Source organism: Danio rerio, chromosome 20, assembly GCF_049306965.1.
Source record: "Danio rerio strain Tuebingen ecotype United States chromosome 20, GRCz12tu, whole genome shotgun sequence".
In the NCBI taxonomy this organism is placed as follows: domain Eukaryota; kingdom Metazoa; phylum Chordata; class Actinopteri; order Cypriniformes; family Danionidae; genus Danio; species Danio rerio.
The window spans coordinates 28,750,129-28,767,500 of NC_133195.1; the positions used below are offsets into that span (position 1 = coordinate 28,750,129).

The 17,372-nt window shown below is 34.3% G+C and overlaps 1 protein-coding gene across 3 annotated transcripts in view; it reads left to right on the forward strand.

Moving 5' to 3' along the window:
• syne1a (spectrin repeat containing, nuclear envelope 1a) overlaps positions 1 to 17,372 on the forward strand; it is a 329,974-nt gene that overhangs the window by 6,129 nt on the left and 306,473 nt on the right. For 2 of the 3 annotated variants that reach the window (XM_073933274.1, XM_073933278.1), the window contains exon 1: positions 7,136 to 7,393. In XM_073933274.1, coding sequence (XP_073789375.1) covers positions 7,327 to 7,393 — 67 coding nt within the window. In that variant the 5' untranslated portion in view covers positions 7,136 to 7,326. Of the gene's footprint in view, positions 1 to 4,985; positions 5,080 to 7,135; positions 7,394 to 17,372 lie in introns of those variants that run through there. The other variant, XM_073933275.1, reaches the window with a different exon arrangement.

Here is a 17,372-nt window from a genome sequence, read left to right on the forward strand (position 1 = left end):
ATATTGATATATACTGTATAAAATTATATAAAAATAGCTGTTTACCTTAATCTATTTAAATATGTCTTTAAGGCATACCTGTCAACATTGGTATGTGAATTAAGGGATATGCCCACCATAACACCTATCCCATTACTAATTATGTTCATTGGAAGATGTTTCATTGTAAATAAACAGTTAAACAGTCAGTAATGTTTTATTATTATCAGAAAAAAATAAATAGTATACATTAGCAGCAAATAAATTAGCAAACAGTTTAGCTTATTAAAATTAATAGCTATTATAAAGAAATACAATCATGTAATCAAATCTCATTAATCTTTTCTTCACTGTATGACTTACACATTCTGATTAAAGAGCAATTAATAAATCATTTTTTTCCCTTTGATTACATATAACAGAGGTGTCACTTTAAAAGTGCAGACACATCTAACATTATAATAAAATCAATTGATTGTTTTGCTAACTTGTTATGCTCATTTATAGGACAAAATTAGTTGCGTTTGTAAAAAGCCCCATCAAGATCGACATCTTTAGATGTTACAATTATTAATTATGTGTATTTGTCTGTTCAAACAAGCACCCAAAACCCAGACTTTCTCTCTGCATCAAATCTCATGTACACAATCCATTTGGGAAACAGCTGCTTTTTATTACTATGGAGCTTGTCAGATGACTGTCACGCACCGATATATGACTGTTTTGAGAATTGCATAGGAGAGGCATCAATAAAACGAAAGCACAGAACAGACCACAGACTCATTTAAGAGCAAGGGGCATCCCCTGGTGGTTCGGCGGTATAGGTTGTGTGTATTATTGCCACCCTTCATAGAAAGAATGAAAATACAGAAGAAATACAGGAAAATACCTTTACGGCATAATAGCGGGATAGAACTATAAAATACAGCAGAATCCCGGGAAAAAACAAGAGGGTTGACACGTATGCTTTAAGGTAAAGTTGTATTATTTACAGTACAGAACATAAATTTAACAAAAAAACATGCCAATATATATATCCTTACATACATACACTAATCAAAATGCACATACATAATTACCCATGTATACATATAAGGGGGGAGGGGCAAATACATAACATTGCTATATCTTTTCTCTTCCAATTGCTATTCTCTAAAATGGGGATGTCTTTACGTTCCATATATATCAACCATTCTTTCCAATTTTTCCTGAAATAGCCATTTTCATCCTCAACATTAATGTCAGTTTTTCCATTACATGAATTTCTTCAATTATCTCAAACCACTGCTTAAGTTTCAAAGTTGAGTCTTTAAGCCAGTTCCTTGTTATAATCTTTTTGCATGCCACAAGACGAATTTTGCACACATATTGGTCACCTCTGGGGACAGTGTCCTTAATGTCTCCCATAAACAAAAATAGTGCAGTCATAAGAACCCTGTATCCAAACACCCCAAAAATAACAATCTGTACATTATCCCAAAATGGTTGAATTTTCCCTCTACTTCAAGGATATGGGTATGATCTGCTTCTGCCTGCCCACAGTGTCCCCAGCACATTTGTCTGAAGGTCTGGTTGCTTTTAATCTTGGGTGTTATGAAGATGCATATAAGGCATTTCCAGGAAAATTCCCTCCAAAGTTGTGAACTATGGTAGTTTGGTGTATTTCTCATATATCATACTCATGCAAATCTTCTTCTGAGGTTGTAGTCTTTATTTTTTTTTATCTCATTTACTTTTGCATGTAGAGTATAAGGGGACCCATGACTTAACACAGCATAAACAGAAGAGATTAATTTAGGTATCATGTAGTTATAGGCATTCCTCATTATTTTAGTGTGTGAAGAGATATTGTTTATTCTGATTTTCTTTAGTTTAGTGGAATTTTAAGCATCATTATTAGGCTTCATTTTCACAAGATTCTTCACAAATTATTCAAATGTTCTTGAATAGTTTTTTTAAGTGCTAAGGAAAAAAATGTATAAAAATAGTAATCATTAGTATCAAACTACCAATGTTTAAAATGGTCTTTTTCAGCTTATGAGGAAACATACTTTATTAAATTATGTTAAAAATGTCTACATGTCTACAAAACTGTATTTCTTGTTAAATTATTTGTTGAATTTTGATGCATTTATTAAAATAATATGTAATATAATATAAAATAGGACAAAAATAGGACATAAATCTATTTACACTAAATTTAAATAAAACATAAATCTGTAAAATAACCCGATAAGTAGAAGGCTTATTAATTATGGTTTATACTAAAATTTACATACATAATGCATTCATTCATATCTTAAAAATGTCACCGAATGTATATTTGTGAAAAGTAAAACGTAAAAAGAGATTGTTGTTGACTTTTACGATATCTTTTCCACATATAACCTCAATGTAAACATACAAAAATAACAATCCCATAAAAAGTTGGAATCCATCATGACTGGACAGAACAGACCAAAATCCTAAAAACCCTAGCATATTTTTATGTATTTCATAACAGTATGTTATAGCACAATTTCTAAAATTTTTGAGCTTTCACTGTTCCAGTTTGTCTGCTGTAGTCTTGCTGGTCATCTCAATGCTTCAGATTTTCCGAGGCGAGTGCCAGCTCTGTGCTTGCTTATCCTGACCAGGCTAGTCTTTGAAAAAAAAATCCTGATAAGATTCTGCAGAAAATGCAGGATTTTGACCCAGACCAGACCACTTTCACCTTAGTGAGGTGTGTGTGTGTGCCTTCCCTTCCTAGTGTTCACTGAGGGTATCTGGAGTTAGTGATAACGTATGGTTTTAGAACAGAGCCGCTCATCTATGGTTGCAGGACCGGCCCAACACTGACATTTCCTCTCATTGTTGCTCAGTGCTGTAGACTGCAGATATCAGCTGTTGCCTTATTCATTTCTGAAATATACAGTACATCCCAGGCTAACATTTTCTGCCTATTGCGTGTTTTACATTTAAAAACCTTGACCAGTCATTCATGAGTTTATTTATTTATTGATAGTTGAGCTTATTCACTTTGAATGCTTTCCCTATATAACCTAAAAAAATCTTTACTAAATATGAATATTTATAAATATTTATCAAGCAAATTAAAGTAAAGTGGCCAAAATGCATTCATAGAAGTAGCTTATATGAGAAATAAAAGTCAAATGCCTTATTTTATGTGAAACATAGCTTGCATGAGCCATGAAATCTTTTTTAGTATAACAGTATTATAAAAATATTATATAATGAAATATCAAATGTAACTGTGAGGCATTATCTCACAATCACCATCTGGAGCGATCTTTAAGATAACTCTTATCATAACCAAATTTTTTATTTTATTTATATTCTTGTTCTTTTTTTAAATATTTCTGTCACTATATTTTATATAGTATTATCCAGTGTTTATTTTATGGTAAAGTACTTTGTAGTAATTATAGATAAAAAATAAAGTAAAATAATTAATAATAAAATAAATATATCTAAAAAAGTAATGTGTGTAATGAATGAATGAATCATAGACTTTAATTGAAGGTGCTGTAGTCGGGAGTCAATTATTCTGCTTATACTATAGTTGCTACACATAAAAACAATGTTGATACTTTTTTCTATTAGTTGTTCTGATATTATACTTCAAGTCAGGTTTCTGTCCTCAAACCACTCGGAGTGTGCTTCTTGTGTCTTAGAATTATATAGATGTAAGAAATTACACTAGATGAAACAAATGAAACACCCTGTACTCGAGGTCTGCGCTGTAATTTGTACACCAGGTGGCAGTGAACACCAATGATGCCTATAAATCATCAAATAAATACATGAATGACAAAACAGTATTGCAATGTGTGTTTACATTTTAAATTTTTAACTTAGCTGTAACAGTATATGTATATGTGCCTCTAAAATTTTATTGATATTATAATTATTATTGTTTTTATAAAAATGATATATAGGTTGACGCGGTGGCTTAGTGGTTAGCACCGTCGCCTCACAGCAAGAAGGTTCTTCTCGTGTTTGCGTGGGTGTATGTGTATAAATCTGAGAGTGCTTGGGTGTTTCCCAGTACTGGGTTGCGGCTGGAAGGGCATCCGCTGTGTAAAACATATGTTGGATAAGTTGGCGGTTCATTCCGCTGTGGCAACCCCTGAAAAAATAAAGGACTAAGCTGAAGGAAAATGAATAAATGAATAATAATATGTATAATAGTATATTATATAGCATAATAGTATGTAATAGTATAATAGGGTGACGCTGTAGCGCAGAAGGTAGTGCTGTTGCCTCACAGCAAAAAGGTCACTAGTTAGTTCCTCCAGGTGGTCCGGTTTCCCCCTCAAGTCCAAGACTTGCGGTACAGGTGAATTGCAGACCTGGTGCAGTGCAACCCGTTACAACCTGTTACAACCTGTTACATGCTTATAGGAGCTCCAAGCTGGAGGGCAAGATTTTTCAACTGACTGGCATTCATTTAAAATATTACAAAATACCCAAACTTTCATAGGATGTCCTATGCTTTTTCTCTCTTCAATTAATTTTTTGTTGTGATTTTTGTATTGTGTATTTCTTATAAACTAGTTTTTGGTGATTTATGGAGAGGGGTCTGGATGCAGGTGCAGTGCAACCTGAGCTGCATCCAGCGCTTTTTAATGTGCTCACCTAACCCCACCCCTAACCCTACACGTCACAGTGACATCACTCACGCCATTGAGTGGATTGTGTCTGACATTGCATCGCTAAGTGATGCAATCTCAGCTTGCATCATAAAGGCTGCATCCAGATACTATTGGATTTATGTCTTTTTTTATTTCCTTCTTATTCTTTACTATCTTCACTTGTAGTACAGCAGATGGCGATGTTACTCTTTTGAATTTTTTTGCCGTCTATTCCCTCAATTTAATGCATGCACTCAGATTTTTGTCTGATTTGCATTTCAACTATTTCCCAGGGTATCACTATTCTTGATCTTATTTGTTTGATTGCTCATCAGCATGGAACCCCTCAGTCTTGTCTTGTCTATTTCCCAGGAAATCATTTAGCACAATGTGATGCTGAGCGGTTTGTGTTGGACACTTCACCATGATGGAGGATACAGAGGCTTCATTAGGCTCTTTAAAAAACGTAAGTTAATGATTATAAAACAAGATCCTTAGTCACTGACTTTGCTTTGGTCTATCTCTTTCCCTCTTTCTTTCTCCCTCTCTCTCTTTTTCTCACATTCATCTGCAGTGACCGTGTAAAGGTCATTGCTAAGCATTGCTGTTTGAAAAGCAGCAGACTCAGCAAACTCAGCTTTCTGAATCCAGAGCTTAACACTCCAGTCAGGAGTTCTGCTTTGCTTTTTTTCTATAACATGCATGTGTGTGATTGAACCAGTAATGGAAGTGAAAGGCACATTAGTGTGTCTCTGGTGGGGCAGCTTTTTTTTTTTTTGGCCCCTCTCGAATTTCACTTAATGGAGTGCCATGCATAAGTTATGCCATGTGCCAGCATCTTTCACATTTTCCATAGGTGCAAGCTCAGACATGTAACATTTTAATCTAATCACTCAGTGTAATGTTGTCTGGCTTAGCTAAAGTAGAACAATCATTTACAGCACAGGCTTGCTATTTGTAGTGTTCATGGGATGTTACATGCTTATAGGAGCACCAAGCTGGAGGGCAAGACTTTTCAGCTGACTGGCATTCATTTTTACTAATGTGGTGCGAAGTGTATTAAAAAAAAAGTCAAATTTAGGAAAATATGATCATCCCTGATACTGTGTGAGGAGGAGCCCCCATTCTAAAATGTAAACATCATATATAGATTCACCAGCCACTTTATTAGGTACATCTAACTAGTTCCAGGTTGTACTCATTTTTGCCTTCAGAACTGTCCTAATCCTTCATGGCATAGATTCAACAAGGTACTGCAAATATTCCTGAGAGGTTTTATGTCCATATTGACTTGATAGCATTATGCTGTTGCTGCAGGTTTGTTGGCTGCACATCCAATGCGAATTTCCCTTTCCGCCACATCCCAAAGGTGCTCTTGAGATCTGGTGACTGTGGAAGCCATTTGAGTTTCTGAAATACTCAGACCAGCCTGTCTGGCACCAACAACCATGCCATGTTCAAAGTCACTTATATCACTTATATCACCTTTCTACCCCATTCTGATGCTCAGTTTGAACTGCGGCAGATCTTGTTGACCATGTCTACATGCCTAAATGCATTGAGTTGCTGCCATGGGATTGGGTGATTAGAAATTTGCATTAACGAGCAGTTGGACAGGTATACCTAATAAAACACTTTTTTTTTTTTTTATAAAAACCCAATTTATCCTGTAAAAATAACCATAAAACAGTAAATATTAATATATGTACAATTCTTTGTTTGACTTATATAATTTAGATTATTTAATTTATTCATTTAGAAACTAGGATTATGTTCTAATTATTTATCTGTTTTATTATATATCAAATATTTTCCTTATTGTTACACTGTAAAAATATCTGTGTATGACCAGAATCTATGTATTAATTTTATTTTGTTTATTTACAATTGTAAATTTATTTCTTGTTATATTTGTATTTAAAGTATTATTATTATTATCATTATTTATTTTTTCTTTTAAAACAATTTTTATCATCATTAGGGACCTTAATCTCCGTTATGTTTCATTTTAATGGTAAAATAAAAAAAAACTCAACAAAGTATGCAGCTTAACAAAGTGACTTTTCATGAGGTTTTAGCAGTCTGAAACAAAATATTGTATAAGAAATAATTTATAGAAGATTGTGAGTTTATTACCAGGTTTTTTAAATGTAATTTACAACACCGAACCAGACAACACATCACTTCAAACTATTACAAATGCCATTAAATGTCCCTTTTTCAATTTTTTTAACACCCAAAGCTGTTGGGGGAAAGATTAAGATCCCACAATGCAATTAAAAAATAAAAAAAAATAAAGACATCATACAGATTTTACAGAGTAGAGCTAAACACAAATAGAAGCTTTACAGTCCTGTACTGCAGTTCTGAGTCTGTTGTGCCCTCCAAGTCACACTGCGCCTGTCATGTGACTGAAAACTATGAATTGAACACCCTGTACTTGAGAACTGCGCTCTGATTGGACACCAGGTGGCAGTGAAAACCAATATTGATGCCTAGAGTAGAGACTCAGAGCTAGACTCAGAGAGAGAGAGAGCAAAGGGAAGAGGCTGTTTCCTGCAGAAGCCACACAACTTCAAGCAGAGGAAAGAAAGCCTTGGTTTGCCTGGCATGCACTGATTTAAGCATTGATGCTTTTCAGGAAGACTTTGGACTGATCCCGGATCACTGAAGAGAAGTGCATCATCAGCACCACTGACTCTGAATCAGTGGAATGGCATCAGCTCAGCGCTATGGCCGTTCAGACCGGGAGATTGCCAATGAGATGCAGAGGCTGCAGGGTAGGTGCTACGCATGCTTTCTCTTAAAGGTGACCCTGCCGCTCTGGAGGATGACACAGCATATGAGCACATTGCCTATAAAGCCTGAAATCACTTCTGGAGTACTTGGATTGTGGGGTTTGTTTTTAATGCAGTGCAATCAATGAGATGTTTCTGCAGCTGTGTGTTATGATGAGACTTGTGATGATGCAATTCCCAGGATTGGCACAGTCGCATGCCAACTTTACGGTTGGTTTAGAGTTGATGCTTTGCGGCGCTTGTGACGTCTGCTGTTTGCTAAGTCATCCTTGGGGAGACTTTCTGTCCTGGAACTCGAGGAGAGTTTGTTGCGGATTCACAAAATATGAAAACATTATAAACATTTAAGGGGATTTTTTATACTTTCCTTCTACTAAATAATCAAAATTGCTAAAAAATGCTGTTTTTGTCTTGTTTTTAGACCAAATATAAAAAAATTCTTAAATAAAAGAGCATTATTTAGCAAGTAAACAATATTGTTTTGTTTTCAGAAATCATAAGTTAATTTTTTTTGAGGTTTTACTTTAAACAAGCAGAAATAATCTGGCAGTGGTGTGTGTAAAATAATATTGTTTTTGGTTTGAAATAAGATTATTTTACTTGATTCATTGGCAGATTATTTTACTTTTTTTATATACAGAAAAAACTCACTTATTTTTGACTTATTATTTGCAAAAACCAAACAAATGTTTTTTGTTCTAGAAAATGCTTCTTGATTTAAGAATTTTTAGATATTTGGACTAAAAAACAAGACTAATAGTCTCTCTATTTAAGAAATACATTTTCTGTCTTTGTCTTTGCAGATTCACAGCATCATTTCAGAAGTTTAATGGCATGTTTGAGCATCCTTGGTCTTTTTTTTTTTCATTGACCTGGATTGTGTGCCCTTTGTGTGGATCACTTTAAGATTGAATCATGACTAGAGAAGAGAGAGCGAGTAAGTGAATGAATGGAGAAATGAGATTAGAATGAAGGATTGCACAGAGAGAAATCAAGAATGAAGAAAGTGAGGGAGAAAGTGTTGCAGAGCTGATTCTGTGTATACAAACAAGTTGTATTGTAGGGTGTCACTATACTGTACATTACAGTAATTATTACATGATCTTTTTGCTTTGCTGTATTTAGAATTGTTTAAAGTAAAGGTTTAGGAAGATATCATCAAATATCATTGTTCACTCGCCCTCGTAGCCCCAGACCTTTACAGTGGGAAGCATAGAAACTTTGGGTAACATTCTTTTATTAAAAAAAAAAAGAGTTTACTTACAGCATAGCACATTCTCCCATTAAGTTTGTATTTTATAGATCACAACTTTCACATAGGAAGTGTCATACACACATTTCCACCCCTCTGTGTACAACACATTTATAAATGAGACCCCTAATTAGGGTTGTACGATTAATTGAAAAAAGATCACAATCTCGATTCGACCGTACACACAATCTTAATTCAGCTTTTCTAAGATTCAGCCAATTAAATTTTCAAGGTCGGGAGAGAAGCTTAAAGGTGGTCGCACAATTCTTCACAGGAACATGAACACCTTCCAATGGCGTCAAAAGTTTCACATACTGTATTTATAAGGTATAATTCACCCAGAAATGTCATTTCTGTCTTCATGTAATTCATATTCGCGACCGCGAAATCACACGTAAGCTGACCGCGAGCTGTTTGTTTACTGCTGAGAATGCGAGAGTGCACGCAAATGACGGCTACTTTTGTGAACAGAACCTGCGTAGGCTGTGAATAACAGGTAATAACGTTGTAAATAACGTTCAGTTTGTTGCACAGATCTATCATTTGAGAGCCGTGCTGAAAGAATGATTTGCATGTGTGTGTGTGTGTTTATCACAGTGACGGCAGCCATGAGCCGCACCTGGAAGTGAAAATGAAACTAGCCACACATCATTTAAATGATCATATTGCATTTTACAGTTATGATTACAACAAACATTTGATAAGTTTTTTTCTTTCATAGCTAACACATAGTGTTGTGCATGAAAATAAATGTTTATCAGTGTCAATATGACTAGCTTATATAATGGCGAATATAATGCAAGAAGAAATCTGATAATTACAAATGTCTGATTTTACCAGTGAAATCAAATGATGTAATTATGCTGTCAATGACAAATGACAAGCATGGATCACAAACTTAATAATTAAATTTTATAATTATGAATAGTTGTATTCAGATTTACTGTGAATTAACAAACAGGACATATTGAAAGTCTGTTCAAGTCCACCATGATGACTGTACAAAATTTTGCATTTTAAGCAACAGTAGACCTACACATAGGCCTAAAATTATTAGTGTTGTTTTACCATATCGTCACCTTAGAATTATATGGTTCTGTCTGACATTTTTGTCAAAATTGAGTTATTGACATATTCTTATTAAATGACAAAATATTTTCAATATGGGATGTTTTTTATAAGTTGTTTACATTTTAAGACTTGAAAAAACCAAAGCAGAAACCAGACACAGCAGAAAGCAAAAGCAGAGCAGTGTGTTGAGTGTCAGGCGGGACTGATGGTGTGTACAGATGAATGTGAGGGCACTGAATCATGTGATGCTAACTATGTTATTCAGTATGCCATTACTTTCATATGCCTCATTGGCTGCAAAATTAAGGCAGAGCTGCAAACACAGCCATGATCACATGCTTATGCGTTCATGCTTAATATAAAACAGCAGTGGTAAATCTGTCAAATCATGATACTAAAATAACAAATCGACACCTCTTAAGTAGCTGTTTTAAAGAGCAGTTAGTCAAATACAATGGAGATTAAAATCAGAAAACAGTTCAATACACTTTGGTGTGACGGTGGCACAGTGGGTAGCACAACTGCCTTATAGCAAGAAGCTCACTGGTTCGAGCCTCGGCTGGGTCAGTTGGCATTTCTGTGTGGAGTTGCTCAGTTTCCCCCACAGTCCAAAGACATGCGGTGTAGGTGAATTGGGTAAGCTAAATTTACACAATGAGGCACTTCAACAAAATATTATTTTGAGCAAGACAGTGATCAAATATAGAACAGCATTGACAGTGTGAAGAAAGATTGTAACTAAAATTTCTGATGGTTTCTAGGGCTGTGCGATATATCTAAAAATACAGTTATTATAATAATAGTATATGCAATATCCATATTGCAGAGAAGTGCAATAATTTTAATTCATTATATGTGCCAAGCATTTGTATGCATATAGGTTGTTTATCCAAATCTGACTAATCAGATTGGACCTTGCTATCTTCATCTCCACCTCACCATTAGGTGTTGTAAGGTGAACCTAGAGCTGAAAGTAAATACAAATTCTGGGAAAAAAGAAAAAAGACTACAGCCAATCAAAGTCAGAATTTCCTCTAATGTTTTTAGTCATTTGTGGTGCTTTAATGTCTAAATGTTTGCACCTTGATAAAGTTTTTTTTTTTGAGAAAAATATCTATTACCTGTTTATTTTAGTATGATCATTAAATAAATCAATTATAATTTAATTGCTGATAAAATAGTGTTTTGGAAGTTCGATACATCGTATGAAATAATGTTAAAGGAACACTGTAAAACAATATCGCATATTGAATATTTTTCTAGTATCTTGCAGGCCTAATGGTTAACTAAATTCAACTAAATTCACAGCAGGTTCAGATTAATACTAACATCTTGGAGGTTCTAAACGTTTTATGAGTGTTCTTTTTCAATTATCTCATTTAAAAAATGTTGATCATCTAAATATATGCAATTAATGAAATATGCTTAAAATTACACTTGTACTCCATCAAGGTATAACTTCTAATAGCAGTGACTGCAAATTTTTTATTTTTTGTTCAATATAAGTTTGATATCCAACTGTAGTTATCACATATTTCGATGTGTGGCAAAGTGAATGGCAATGCATGTGTGGTCATTTTAGTTGCCAAAAGTGGTGGAAGACCTTTTTTTTTTTTGAAAAAGAAAAATAATTATTCTGTTTCCTTTTTTAAGCTAAAATCAAAATGACTTTATTTAATTTCACATCTTTTCTGCTCTTTCTGTGCATGAATGTGTGATTCAGCATTGAGTTGAGTTGTCCTGAGTGAGCAGATCAGAGTTGCTAATCAGACCAATTTGATCCCCTGCTTTGATCAGATTAGATTACCATTTGTGTGTGCTATAGTGCAGCAATAAGAGCTTCCCTTCCTGCCTTAAACAAAGAGCTCATCAGCAGCAATATTCACTGGGATCAAAACATTTTAAAGCATCGGTTAAATTTCCCGTTTTATTTCTGAAAACAGAGAAGTCTTGCTAATGAGCACCTGTTTGGGTAATGGGATGCAGAAGCAGAGCGCTTGCACACAAACCACATTAGATTTCTTTGAACACATTTATTCCTGATGATTGTGGCATGCCTTGTATTCAGTTAGATTATGGTGAGCTAACTTTCTTCCTTAAAAAACCTTACACAATTCTAATAAAAACATACATTGAATTTATTTACAGAATTATTAAATAAATTAATAAATAACATTTTATCATTTACTGTATATAAAACCAATGTTATTTATGTGATGTAAAACATTTATACATTTGGATAATGTAATATTATTATTATTGTTATTGTTGTGATGTTTTAATTGATAATAATTATATTTTCTAATAAATTATTTTTTTGTCTTTATTAGATAACATACAAAAATTAATAAAAAAATCTTATATTCAAATATAATATAATATAATATAATATAATATAATATAATATAATATAATATAATATAATATAATATAATATAATATAATATATTATAATAGTCACAATCATCAGCAATCCAGGCCTGTAGATCCCTGGGTACCATTTACTTTCACTCAAAATTACAAATCTGTCACCATATGGACTACAAATTCTGTCATGCACCACACACTCACACCTGTTCTGGTTTTCTACTGATTGCTAACTGATTACATGGATTTTAAAAGCAGCATACACACATACATTATAATGTATTTGTATTGTGTATGCGTATGGATTATGTAAAACTATGTATCATAAAATATAATACATAACCCATAAAATAATAATTATTAAATATATTAATTATTTCTAAATTGTTATTAAAAAACATTTTTGTAATGTCACTAAATGTAAAACATTTCAGTATTTGAAAGCGTTTATTTAAATGAGATCATAGGTTACAGTAACAGACAATATCATTTAATCTTTCCTTTCTTTGTCCTCATTTTTTGGGGGGTACTGTACCTCACATCCAAACAGTGACAGGTTGTTAAAAACAGCAATTAGTGGCACCATATGGCAGAAAGCGGCAAGTCTGCTTTGAAGCCCTCCCAGGCTAAAAATCTTTCCATATGCTGAGGAATTTTGCTATCTATTATCTCTTGTTACCCAGACAGTAACGCCTCTTCTCTGCGAATGTCCTGTATTTCAGGGTTTTGCAGTGGTCATTTGTGTAGGTGCTCGTAAGACCACTTCTCCACCTACAGTCTGGTGGACTGGGAAATCTTCCTCAAATCAGTCACACAAACACCAGGAGAATGAGTCTCAATCTCCTGCTGTTTTTTCTTTGTGTTTGATGTGTGCAGTGATGGGGAAGTTAGTTGGAACTCTACTTTGTCATGTTGAAAGACAATGAACAGCTAATTGTAGCCAGTGCCATAAATGATGCACAACTACATGTAGCTACATCCAATCCTAACCCCAAACATATACCTATTACAGTTGCTATATACAGTTGAAGTCAAAATTATAAGCCCTCCTATGAATTTTTCTTTCAAATGTTTCCCAAATAATGATATTTAACAGTGCAAGGGATTTTTTTAGTATTTTCTATAATATTTTTTCTTCTGGAGAAAGTCTTATTTGGTTTATTTTGGCAGCAAGTTTTTACATAAAAAAAAAGAAATTATTGTCAATAGTATTAGCCCCCTTAAGCATTTATTTTCAATTGGCTAAAGAACAAACCATCATTATACAACGATTTGCCTAATTACCTTAACTAGCCTAATTAATCTAATTAACCCAGTTAAGCCCTTAAATTGCACTTTAAGCTGAATCTTTTAAAAATGTCTTAAAATATTATGCACTGTCACAATCAATTGTTAGAAATGAGTTATTAAAAGCATTATGTCTAGAAATATGTTAAAAAATATATTTTTGTTAACAGAAATTGGACATATAATATACAGGGGGGGCTAATAATTCAGGAGAGCTAATAATTCTGACTTCAACTGTAAATGCACACAGTAAAATGGACACTGTAAAAAATGGTCTGAATTATTTGTTTACGATTATTGTTCCTTAATAAACTCATCAAACTATAATCTGATCACACTTAGCTTTCAATATATGATGTATATACTTGTTTTTATTGCAGTATGCTGTAATCTTAAAAGTACAGTCAGCCAACCCAGGCTCATAGGAAATATGTGCCCAGGGCTACCTTTTTATGGACCAGAAATATGTTGCTCCGGTGCAATTGCTTGCAACTTTTGTTGACAAATCCACTAGAGGCCACTGTCTACATTTTTGAAATTCTCCAATACATTACTGGTCTTTGTTTTCTCATGCCATTTACATGTCCTCTTCTCGTAAATCCATTAGAGGGTGCTGTGTAATTTTTTTTTACCAATCTCAGATGTGTTACAATTACAAGTGATTCTCATTGAGAAGTTAGGGCTTGTCGGTCATATATCATCTTGCGCTTGACTGACCCACATCCTTTCCTAAACCAAACCAATAATGTTTTCTAAATCAAACGAGAAGAGAAAAGTGTGTTCTTTTACCACAATTTCACATTAGGTGCGTCCCAAATCGCATACTTATGCACTGTTCTACGCCATTTTGTAGTGTTAATAGTGCAAGTACTGTAGTGCATTCACACAGAAAACTCTACAAATATTAAGTGCAATTAATTACCTGGATGATGCACTTATTCAACCCTTAAAAATGAGTGTGGAATGATGGGCACTTCACACACTCAATAGCCGCTGCTTTGGTCATGTGGTGGAAGGGGTTGAGCTGTCGCCTCTCGATGGGTTATGAGATTATACTCATGGCAGGTATTATGTGGTACTTTGGTAATTTATTTCACTAATTTGGCAACCGTCAAACATCATCTGGGAAACGGTTTGAATTTCCACTTAGAGTGTTCTATTTGGGATAACACTACATACATCTGCTATATTGTTGAGTGTGTAAGTGAATGAGTACATAGTGCATAGGTGTGTATAGTGTGCCATTTGGGACACAGCTATTGCTTTTTTTGACCTGGCTTTTGGAACTGCCTTTGGTAAGACTCAAATCCGGTCCACTCCACGTCCCACGTACGACACCTTACAAGGAAAGCTACTGAGCAAACTGACCACTTTGGAAAAGTTCATACTGAGATAAGCAGATAAGCAGATGAGGAGAACACGTTCTATTTAAGGATTATAGAATTTGTGTTTTGTTTTTTTTTTGTGGTAATTTAATGGTGAGCAAACAATTATGCGAAAGCAATTCTTTATCCATCAATAATGTGTCCCTGTAAATGTTTCAAACTGAAGTGTGAAAAGAAATCATACCACCCTGTAGAGTTCCTTTTAACCAGAAACTTCTGGCAGACGTATGTCGAGGCATGCACGTGGCCCTGGGCATGTATTCCTAATTAGAGCAACTAGGACATTCTTCAAAATGTTTCCAGTTGATATTTGGCACATCATTAGGGTGAGTAAATGACAATATTACATTTATTCCTGCATGAACTAAGCTTTTAAAAGATTGTATTTCTTCACATGAACATAAAGAGCCCATTGGAGGTCATTCCACATGCTCCAGCTCTTTCTCTTTAAGGCCACTCACACCATTACTGGCACACTGCCATGCAGAAATGGAGCAGGACAGAGAGAGAGAGAGAAGAGAAATGGGTCAGTTCTGGCACAGTGCCATGTTCGCTGTGTAATGATGTGCCAGATATGGCAGAGACTGGCCCGTTCTCCACTGACCAGCTCGAGCACAGACGGTCACCTTGAACACTGTGGTGCTGTGAGCTCCTGTGGAAGCGGTGCTCCTCCATCAGTGTCTCCCTCATCTCTTTCTCTTACACACACACTCACACATGCACACGCACGCACACACACTCATACAGACCAGACTCAGCATTCTGTTTGAGCTCTGAGCTGCATAAAGTCGTAATACAATAGAGGCACAAACACAAAACAAGGTGCTGGAGGTCAGCAGAGAACAAAATACATGCAGTGTGCAATAAAATTAAAGAGACAGTTCACCAAAATAAATTCATTCTTTACACAAATTCTGTATAATCTTGCTGATTTTGTGGAATTCAGTCTGTTTTCAATGCAAATTACAATAAATGTGGTATTTTTCAGCTGTTTTTTTCAGACATTTCAGATTAATAATTTTCCTTGTCTATGCTTTGCTCTATTTTAGATTACATGCAGTTCACAGAAGCCAAGAAACAGAATCTCTTTTTTATTATCAAACATATCTGACAGATTTGACTGATTTAAATTAAAAGGGTGTTGACCATAAAAGATAATACTTTAAAGGAAAGGCAAGATGCAGAATTGTTAATTCATAATTGTTGAAATCAAAAACAAAATCAGTTGCTCCCTCATGGTCATTATATCGTCTCGGAGAGACCCCTTGGTGGTTTGGATTGGGGCATCTATGCAACTTACTAGTTTGCATAAAGGCACTGAATGTAGCCTTAAAGGGATAGTTCACTCAAAACAGATAATTCTGTCATAATTTACTTTCCCTTCACTTTTTCCAAACATGTTTGAGTTTTTTTCTCACCTTAAACACAAAAGATATTTTGAAGAAAGCTGGAAACCAAATACCATGGAAGCCAATGGTTACAACCATTGGCTTTCATAGTATTTGTTTTTCATGCTATAGAAATCAATTGTCACAGAAATTGTTTTCAGCTTTCATCAAAAATATTATCTTTAGTGTTCAATAGAAGAAAGAAGTGTAAATTAAATGTTTTGGATGAACTATCACTTTAACATTTTTAGCATTGTATTGTATTCACACCACATTTGGCACCACACAATGGAGTGTAATATTTATTTATTTAACCAGGAATGTTTCAAGATACACTATATCTTCTATATATATATATATATATATATCAAGACAGGCAGCATAGGAGAGAGTTACAAAAAATAAATAAAAAACATATCACAACACATAGACACGCGCAAAAAATATAAACCATAATCAATTGTCAAAACATGTCCACTGTTCTAAACTGACACACTTTAAAATATTTTTAAATAAAGCAACAGATGTCCAGGTACGGATTTCATATGCAGTATATCTTGAAGCTCATTCCATACATATGGAGCATACTTAGAGAATGCAGATCAACCTAACACTGTTTTAAAAAATGGCAGCTTAAGTAAGTCTTTCTGTTAAACATTATACGTATTATAACTATAAGTATTTGAACAGTACACCAGCAAACTACATATACTCTGTTTTAATTTACCAACTAAAGCTTTAAAATAAGAACTAACATATGTTGTTTTGTCATTTAAAAAAAAAAAAAACATTCAGAGGTGCATGCATGCATATAAAGTATCTATCCATAATCCAATACTGATAAAAGTGCTACTTCTTGCTGTTTTCTACTTAAAAAAAGCTTTACTAATGGCACTGTTAAGTTATAAGTAAACAATGAGCAATTGCTTAAGGTTAAAAGCAGGGTTTAGAACAATAAGCCAGGTTTATTTATATGAATTGAGAATTTGTTTCCTCACATATCTCTCAAAGCAAGCTGTTGCTGACAGTGATGTTGTAATCGTGATTGGTCTGTCAGTCAGAGTGATGGATCAGAGTCAATGGGGCGTCAAACACACAATACAGGAGGAGTGTCCTTCAGACATTGGGCACATGATCATCAGCGCTCCAATAAATCAAAGAAACAGCCTTACTGGAGCCAGAGCTTCTTATGGTCAGGTGTGGATTAACAT